We start from the raw sequence: 9,034 nt of genomic DNA on the forward strand, positions 1-9,034 counted from the left end.
TGTATCCAGAGTACAGGAATTCCAGAACACAACCCTCTTTATAGGCCAGGAAACAGGCAGCAACAACGATAAGTTCATCCAGCTTTATTGAAACCTATTATTACAGAAGACAGTCCAAATAAAACCACTGTCTCCTGTAGAAATCTGAGTTATGTTTTACTACAAAAGAATATAAAACACATTAAATTACAGTGTGAAGGAATTTTTAAAATGAACAGTGTATCCTCATTAAATGTTTGCAAAGTTTCTTCCTAAGCACTTACAACTTAGTTACAGCTCTTTTAAAAATTCAGATTTCTACACTCAGTTTAACGGGAGAGACATTCACACTGAGGTACTTCAGCCCCAACTTTCACGGACTATTGGAAATTAGAAGGTACTTTGTTGCTAAGTGAAAAAAATGCACATTTTTTCATATCAGGGAAAATTATACTGGACTTAACAGTTTTAAATGAGCAGTAACTCAGATATATTAGAGAGAAATCGCCTCTTGCCTTACAAATACCAAATAAATTCCCTAGACTCCCCTCCCCTGTAGAGACCATCAGCTCACTGTGAAGGCTTGAGCCTCAGTAGGTAAAATTTGAGGAAAAAAATGAGAAATGGCTAAAAGAGACATCTGCTGCAGGAACCTTCTGTGACTGTTAAACATTCCATCTTCAAGCTCCCTTTTTAAACCCAGTCCGTTCCCAACATCACTGAAAACGAAAAGAATAAACTTGCTGGTCCTCATGTCAAGGCAGTGTTTTGTCTCTTGATATTTTATCCCATTTCCTATTGACAACATCTCCCCTACCCCTGAAATTATTTAGAGGTTCCCTCTATGACAGACCCTTGCTTTTTTTTAGCTTTAGGTATAACACTGACATCTCTTGAAAAACGTGTTAGTAAATACTCAAGTTCTGGCCTCATTTCCTGATGTATGAAGCATGGAAGCAGTGCTGTCCTGTGGAGATTGCTTTTGCACCAACTACACAGGAAGGTCCTTGACCTCTAAGCATGCCTTTAGAGGTTAGAATTCACAGAAAACAAATTCAGTTGTCAAACACCTGTTCCTAATTTTGTGCAAAGCAATACAACATAGCACAACTCCCATTTGTTGTTTTTTGTTTTGCTTTGTAGAGACAGGGTCTTGCTATGTTGCCCAGTCTAGTCTCAAACTCCTGGCCTCAAGCTATCCTTCCTCCTCAGCCTCCCAAAGTGTTGGGATTACATGTGTGAGCCACCATGCCTGGCCCCACCTCCATTTATTAGGCTATCTCATGCAAACTTAAAATTAAAAAAATAATCCCAGGCCCCAATGTAGATCATGAACCTACTTAAGACTCATTATGGTAAAAACAAATTTTTAAATTTTTCTGTCTTTCTAAAAGTGTAGTGGTTATGGCTAAAGACTAATCAACATTACAGATCCAATCTGTTGTCAAAGAACACAATTTCTGACCTGGTAACAAAATTGTTCTGATAATCTGACACATGGCCAAGATTCTCAGACAAGAATTAAAGGCATTCTTTTGGATTCTGTCCTTTAATAACTTTCAGAGGCTTCCAGCTCAGTAAAGACACTGATCAAATCTTGGTCAAAATGGGCTCGTGTGCAGACTTTAGGTGATGTTCTTCAACAAATTCAACAGGCCAAAGGAGTGTTTGTCACTGACAGAGCTCTCACCACTCACTGGTTCTGTGCCAGTTTTCCATAGCCTCCTCTCCCAGCATCGTAGTCCTGCCGATACTCATCCCGAACCTTTAATGGAAAGAATCCAGAGTTACAGTATGGAAAAGAATGGTGTAACAAACATGCCTCCCACAAACATGTTAGACAAACAGTGAAACCTGTTCAGATGCCACAATGTGAACATTTCAAGCAGGACATATGCACTTCAACTCACTTCAGTGCGTTTTGCTTTCATTCTAGATGTTCCTGCAGGTGGAAGATATCTAGCCCTAGCAGAAGTTCAAGAATGGTTGCTTGTTAGAAACGTACAGAACATACCATTTCAGGGTTTAAAAAAAAAATTCACCCAAACCGTTGGGTGGTTTCAGATCCACTTCAAGCCAAGGTTATAGACACAAAGTTATTTACAAAAGAGTAAATACAAATTGCCAAAACACCTGTCATTGTGACTGGAATCCCAGGCAATGGCTGAGCCCAGAGACCCTTCTCGCATACCTGGCCCCCAGATCGCCCACGGCCGTATTGCCTGCCCTCCTTAAAGCCTGCGTCCCAGTCTGTGCGAATGATTCGGTCATCCAGACGCGTTCCATTTATGTACCGCATGGCGTTTTCCGCATCCGCGCGTGAGTAATATCTTAAGTATTAAGGAACACTAGCATTTTTCCAAACATTTCTGGAAATAGGGGAACAACATGTAAATGAAGCTGAGTTGTTAAAAAGTACAAGAGCTAATCCAACCAGATGGAGTTCAAAGACAGTAATTCAGCTTGCCCAGGCCTGTTTGCGACTGGTTTGGAAGCACATAGAGTCAAATATGACACGTATCCATGGCTACACTGATCATATTTCTTGGACATTCCTGTTGATAATTTTTGGTCCCATCATCTCTGTATTTTGGTTTGCAAGTTTAGATCACTGTACACTTCTTATCCAAGAAACCAGTGCTGTATATTCAAGTTAGGTGCTGTACATTCCAAGGCACCCTAATCAAGAGAAGGTCACCGTGCACGTGGAATTGTGCTGCACTTCACTAAAGGAAAGACTCAAGCTGTCACCAAGGTAGCAGTTCCCAAACCTACTTCATCAGAGAGACCTCCCTTTAATTAAAGGGGAAGACATTTAATCTCAGACAAATAAAAATAAGACAACAGTGTTCTGAATAAACCATCTGGAGAAACTAGTATCTTTGATGTTAGCAAGTCAAAATAAAATCTCTTTTCATTCTAGCATTTGGGAAACCCGCGTATCCCCAAGGCAAGCCTGCAATCTGGGAGAGAAGCCCTGCCTGGGTCGTGAGTCAGCATTCTTTTCCTTAATTATGAGCAGAAACCCCGGGATCACCAGACACGTAAGGAAAAAGTTCAGCCGAAACAAACATAATTCAGGGCACAGGAAAAAATTCAAAAGATACATTAAATTGGGTCTGCAAAATTTCTCAATGACCAAAACATACAGTAAAAAGAACACAGGATAAATCCAAGAGATCCAATACTTAAAAAGAGTCTGAGAAGGGAATTAAATGATCAAAGTAAATACAGTTTTGGTTTGTACCTATACAGTCAGGTCATATACATCTATATAATGAAACACTATACAGCTATTTACTTAAAAGTTTTTTTCTTTGAAGATGGGGTCTTAACCCGTCACCCCCGCTGGAACAGTCACAACTCAGTGTAGCCTTGAACTCTTGGGCTCAACTGATCCTCCTGCCTCAGCTTCCTGAGCAGCTGGCACTACAAATACCAGCCACCATGCCCAGCTGTACAGCTGTTTTAAAAACAGACCTACATATGCTGAAATGGAACAATAAAAAATAAAAAAATGATTTTAAAAACAGCACATGAAATACACTACCGCACACCCACAGGGTTACTTCTTGAAAGACGCCCAAGAAACTGGTAACTGACTGCCTCTGGCAAAGGGAATTAGGGGTTTAGAACGGTACAAGATTTTTATATTTTCACTACATTCTTTGGAATTTTTTTTTTTTTTTTTACGTGAAGGGCAAACATTCTTGAAAAACTGTTTTTGTTAAAGAACCATAAAGCATGGATTTCGGAAGAGAATATAAATAGTATCAGCTTTACAGTATAAGGGCAGAGACACACTGGGTGGAAGGTAGGAGGGAGATGAAGGAAAACGTAGGGACAAGTGCAGGGACGCTTATGAGCTACCACTCTCAGCTCTACCCTGGTTCAGCAGCTACGTTAGATCCACAGGAAGGATACTCCACAAAACAGAATCCACATGCTGTTTTCTTCATTTTATCCAGACCCATAATGATTTTCTTTATGTCACCACTTTTGCTGAAGAGTTCATAGATTTGTTCTTCAGTTGTGTAAAAAGAAAGATTTCCAACATATAACGTACAGCTTTTCTTCAGTAATTTTTCTTGTTCTTCATTGTCACCCTAGAATTTCAAATAGAGACAAAAGTTAAGCAACTTCAGAGCCTTGCTTAAATAGTATTTCTAAGTACGGTAGAAACATTCATTAATTCTGATTTGGAAATCAACTTCTCTCATCCCAGCCTACCACAAATCCCTTGCCCAAAAAGGGGGATGTTGACCTTCTGTGAAGCACTTATGCGAAGTCCAGACTCTTAGTAGAGACAAGGCTCAAAAGTTATACCACATATGACAAAGTCACTTCTACGCCCGACTGCCACACAAGCGGCTTCCCTTTTCCCTGCACACACCATATCCTCAGCAGTGCATCCTTTAAACCCAAGTGTAGACTCTGGACCTTGACCCAATATAGGACAAAGGGCCCTTTTATCCTTCGTAGTGGAAAATAAGTGGGTTTTCAGAGAGAGAGTTCCTCTTTAATTACCCCCTAGAGACTGTTCAAAGCCACAACCTTGATGCTTTACGTGCTCATAGATCTTTCTCTGAGTTTAGGGGGAAATGTAGTGATCACTAAAAACAAAACAGAGCTCACTTTCTTAATGGGCTTCCAAATTGGGATGACAGGATGAAGCCAGAGACTTAAGCATATAACTGGGCTTCATCCAACACACCTGACAGACAAAGCCCTGGGTCCAAAATGGCTCATCGGGGCCAGGCGCGGTGGCTCATGCCTGGAATCCCAGCACTTTGGGAGGCTGAGGCGGGTGGATCGCCTGAGGTCAGGAGTTTGAGACCAGCCTGGCTAACACAGTGAAACCCTGTCTCTACTAAAAATACAAAAATTAGCTGGGCATGGTGGCGGGCGCCTGTAATCCCAGCTACTCGGGAGGCTGAGGCAGGAGAATCGCTTGAACCTGGGAGGTGGAGGTTGCAGGGAGCTGAGATTGCACCACTGCACTTGAGCCTGGACAACAAGAGTGAAACTCTATCTCAAAATAAAAAAAAGTCCACAGGACAATAGTCATTGTATGTTAAAAAGAGGTTTTCGGAACTTTGGAGTGAGACATTAGAGAAAGTAAATTCCTTTCATTTTACTGCTGTTACTGATTTGTGAACATGGAAAGGAGGCATCTTCTTTTTCTACTTTTCTCACACATGTAAGTAAGATCCAAATAAATAGCCTACAGTTTAAGATAACTGTGGTGTAAGTACTTAAAGTATATTAATATGGATTCCATTCACAGAATGCTAGAAATTCCACATGACAGTATGGCATTAGCATCTAAAAAAAGCTACAGGTTTTAGACTGAGGAGATGAATAACAGACAAAGTCAGAAGGTTCCAGTTTTCATCTCACAGGACGCTTTAAGTTCAAAATGGTCAGGATGTGGAACTGTCTAAAGTAGTAACTAAAAGTGGTAGAAGTGCAAATCATGCCTGGCACTTAGGCATCCCAGCACTTTGGGAAGCCCCAGGCAGGTGGATCGCTTGAGTCCCAGAGTTCGAGACCGGCCTGAGCAACACAGGGAGACCCTGTCTCTACAAAAAATTAGCTGGATGTGGTGGCGCGAGCCTGTGGTCCCAGCTTCTCAGGAGGCTGAGGTGGGCAGGATCACTTAGGCTCAGGAGGTTGGGGCTGCGTGAGCCGTGATTGCGCCACTGCACTTCAGCCTAGGCAATAAAGCGAGACTCTGTCTCAAAAAATAAAATATATTAACTGAATAAATTTTTTTTTTTTGAGAAGGAATATCGCTCTGTTGCCCAGGCTGGAGTGCAGTGGCGCGATCTCACAGCAGCCTCCACCTCCCGGGTTCAAGCGATTCTCCTGCCTCAGCCTCCCGAATAGCTGGGATTACAAGCGCCTGCCACCACGCCCGCCTAATTTTTGTATTTTTAGTAAGACGGGGTTTCACCATCTTGGCCAGGCTAGTCTTGAACTCCTAACCTCGTGATCCACCCGCCTCAGCCTCCCAAAGTGCTGGGATTACAGGCGTGAGCCACCGTTCCCAGCCTTGACTAAATAAATGTAAGAGCTTCCCTAATTTGGCGTCAAACAAAATTTCCCTTTCCCTACTCTAGTAACACATTTCACACATTCTCCACACTTACCCTCTGCTATATGCGCCCCTTCCTTTCCCAGTCACAAGGGGATTTTTCCCTTTTCTGAATCCTCACTACAGGGGATTATGAGCTCGCAGAGCGCAGAAACTGTCTTCCCTCTCCCTCTAGGGTTTAGCACAAGGATTTGGCGACAGCACTCAATAACCGTTTACTAAATAATTGGGTTAATGAGTCCGCCCCGCCAACCCCCAACCGTATTCCATCCCTACCTCTGCTGATACTGAAAAGTCTACTTTGAATATCTGCTGCCTCCCCTTTTTCCACAAAATATACTGTGATATAGTCCGGACTAAAAATTTCCCTCTTCTGAAATCCAGCAATTCTCCGATCTTTACATCCGAACACCCTCAAAGTGCCTAGCTTGGCGGGTCCACCTCCCCACTCCGAAGCTTCCCCGAGGGCGGAGTGAGGACTCCACTTGGGTCTCCCACGCACCGCGTACAGCTTCCGTAACACCATCCTCCCAGAGAAGGGGCCCGAATCGCCGAAGGGCACTGCTTCGCCGATTCAAAAAACAAAGCAAAAAGCCCCGCATCTGCATCAGGAAGGCGCCTCCACCTACTCTGGGAGAGAGAAGGGCACCCCTCCCCCTTGCTACGTAGTCGTCTGCGGAGGCACAACCGTGGAAACGGGAGCCGCCACCACCACCACCGCTCAAACCTCTCGGCACTGCCTGGGGTACAGGGAGCGGCTGCGAGCGAATGGGATAAGCGAGCCTCCAATTCCCTGTCTTCCAGAGCAAGTGGCTTCAGTGATAGCCAAGCGCCCTTCCAGCACCCATTCCCTGCCTCGCCAGCAGGCACCGGGGCCCCACTTGGCGTTTGCGGATTTCAGCTGAATGGGAGGCGACACAATGAGACAAGAGCAAACCGTTTCTCAGCGTTCTTGCCCAGGGCCTTCCCGTCTCGCGGCCCGGCCTCCCTCACCCGGAAGTGCTGGTCCCGGTACTGGCTCAGCTCCACGTAGGAGTCGCTGCGCAGCGCCTTCAGGAGGCCACCCGACATAGTGCAGAGAAGCGGACCACAATGCGGCGACTCCCGGCACGAGGCTGCGTCCGCGATGGCGGAAGCGGAAACGCGCGGAGGCGAGCATCTCATTGGACCCAATCCGAGGGCGGCAGTGTCGTCATCAAGCTGCGCGGGGGCATATGACGTCCGGGTCGGGCGCCGCGGGGCGGAAGACGAGGGCGGCGAGGTCGGGTTCCGGGCGCCTGGAGAAGATGGTGCTGCGGCGGCTGCTGGCCGCCCTGCTGCACAGCCCGCAGCTGGTGGAACGTCTGTCAGAGTCGCGGCCTATCCGACGTGCGGCGCAGCTCACGGCCTTCGCACTGCTGCAGGCCCAGCTGCGGGGCCAGGACGCGGCCCGCCGCCTGCAGGACCTCGCGGCTGGGCCCGTGGGCTCCCTGTGCCGCCGCGCTGAGCGATTTAGAGACGCCTTCACCCAGGAGCTACGCCGCGGCCTCCGAGGCCGCTCGGGGCCACCACCAGGTAGCCAGAGGGGCCCTGGCGCACACATTTAATCCTGGGCTGTGCGGGGCCGAGGCCGCTTACTTTTCCTTCCGGGCTCTACAGTGGCCTCGACGTGGAGGGGTCATTCCGGGCACTGCGCGCGGCTTCGAATCCCGACTCGGATTGTTGGCCTGCAGACATCCCACGCATAAGAGTCTAGGCCAGACCGCCCGCTCCGTTGAAGTCTTGTGATTGGACAAGACACGGTGTGGAGAAAGACCCCTAAGCCTAACGGAGATGAAGGTAGGCTGGGTCCAGACACGGCACCTACGGAGAGCCACGGACCGAAGCCAGAGAGCCTTTCCTCTGCAAGTGGGACTGAAACTCTTGACAGATGCTGCTGAATCTGACTGGCATAGCAGGACAGTTAATTCCAGGGACGATACGGATGAAAAGACAACCCTACAGCTGCCAAATTCCTTTGATTAAATGTGTGAGCTGGTTGATAGGCATGAGTGTGATACTTCTCAGGCAAGATGTGTTAAGAATACCGGGGACTGTAGGCCTATGGTAATAATAAACACGTGTTTTATGAAATGAGTCTTCTGTGCTGGGACTTGCTCATTGCACTCTGTGTTATCTCACTCCTTACAACCACATTCACATGAGGAAGCAGATTACTTTTTGGATTTTTTTGTAGAGATGGGGTGGTCTTGAACTCTTGGGCGCAAGTGATCCTCCCGCCTCAGCCTCCCAAAGTGCTGGGATTATAGGCAAGAGCCACTGCGATGGAAACAGAGGCTGCTGCTGAAGTTGCCCAAAGTCTTGCAGAGTGGGATGTGAGCAGAGGCATTTGACTCCAGGGCCTAAGTCCTTAACACAGCTCTGCAGCATTTACCCTGATATTCAACGCCTTCCTTCCCCAACCCCCCACCATCAGGCATTAAGACTACTGCCTAGGGGCAGGGCCTGGTGGCAGTTGTGTCTTATCCCAGCCACTGCAGAGGCAGGAGGATCGCATGAGCCTGAGATGAGACCAGCCTGGGTAGCATAGCGAGAACCTTTCTCAAAAAAAAAAAAAAGACTACTGCCTGCCATGGAACGGGTTACCTGGACTCCTATCCTGTGGGGAAAAGAGAGATCAGATTGTTACTGTGTCTGTGTAGAAAGAAGTAGACATAGGAGACTCCATTTTGTTCTGTACTAAGAAAAATTCTTCTGCCTTGGGATGCTGTTGATCTATGACCTTACCCCCAACCCGGTGCTCTCTGAAACATGTGCTGTGTCCACTCAAGGTTAAATGGATTAAGGGCAGTGCAGGATGTGCTTTGTTAAACAGATGCTTGAAGGCAGCATGCTCGTTAAGAGTCATCACCACTCCCTACTCTCAACTACCCAGGGACACAAACACTGCGGAAGGCCCCAGGGTCCTCTGCCTAGGAA

General features: G+C 46.7%; 2 protein-coding genes across 5 annotated transcripts; one reads left to right on the forward strand and one right to left on the reverse strand.

Moving 5' to 3' along the window:
- Positions 1-69: 69 nt before the first annotated feature.
- On the reverse strand, positions 70-7,240 carry NCBP2 (nuclear cap binding protein subunit 2). Of its 4 annotated transcripts, none has more exons than XM_003806425.4 (4): positions 7,070-7,240; positions 3,904-4,085; positions 2,171-2,309; positions 70-1,744 (listed from the first exon to the last, which is right to left on the reverse strand). In XM_003806425.4, the coding sequence occupies exons 1-4, from the start codon at positions 7,238-7,240 to the stop codon at positions 1,673-1,675; spliced, it is 564 nt and encodes a 187-aa protein (XP_003806473.2). In that variant the 3' UTR covers positions 70-1,672. The 4 variants fall into 4 exon arrangements, with proteins under 4 accessions (XP_003806473.2, XP_003806474.1, XP_063458758.1 ...); XM_003806426.5 differs by having other exon boundaries at positions 6,579-7,172; XM_063602688.1 differs by having other exon boundaries at positions 70-2,309.
- A 27-nt stretch (positions 7,241-7,267) lies between these two features.
- NCBP2AS2 (NCBP2 antisense 2 (head to head)) lies at positions 7,268-8,191 on the forward strand. Its single transcript, XM_003806432.7, has one exon. The coding sequence runs from the start codon at positions 7,291-7,293 to the stop codon at positions 7,660-7,662; it is 372 nt and encodes a 123-aa protein (XP_003806480.1). The 5' UTR covers positions 7,268-7,290; the 3' UTR covers positions 7,663-8,191.
- Positions 8,192-9,034: the final 843 nt, after the last annotated feature.

The sequence above is a fragment of the Pan paniscus genome, chromosome 2, assembly GCF_029289425.2.
Source record: "Pan paniscus chromosome 2, NHGRI_mPanPan1-v2.0_pri, whole genome shotgun sequence".
NCBI lineage: Eukaryota > Metazoa > Chordata > Mammalia > Primates > Hominidae > Pan > Pan paniscus.

Excerpts from the sequence above, each read along its gene's own strand:
- NCBP2 (XM_063602688.1), bottom strand. The coding sequence starts at position 7,240 with ATGAGATGCTCGCCTCCGCGCGTTTCCGCTTCCGCCATCGCGGACGCA. Across the intron at positions 4,086-7,069 it reads ACCGGGACCAGCACTTCCGG|GGTGACAATGAAGAACAAGA; the intron begins GTGAGGGAGGCC and ends TTGAAATTCTAG. Across the intron at positions 2,310-3,903 it reads TGTGGATTCTGTTTTGTGGA|ATATTACTCACGCGCGGATG; the intron begins GTATCCTTCCTG and ends TTAATACTTAAG.
- NCBP2AS2 (XM_003806432.7), top strand. The coding sequence starts at position 7,291 with ATGACGTCCGGGTCGGGCGCCGCGGGGCGGAAGACGAGGGCGGCGAGG.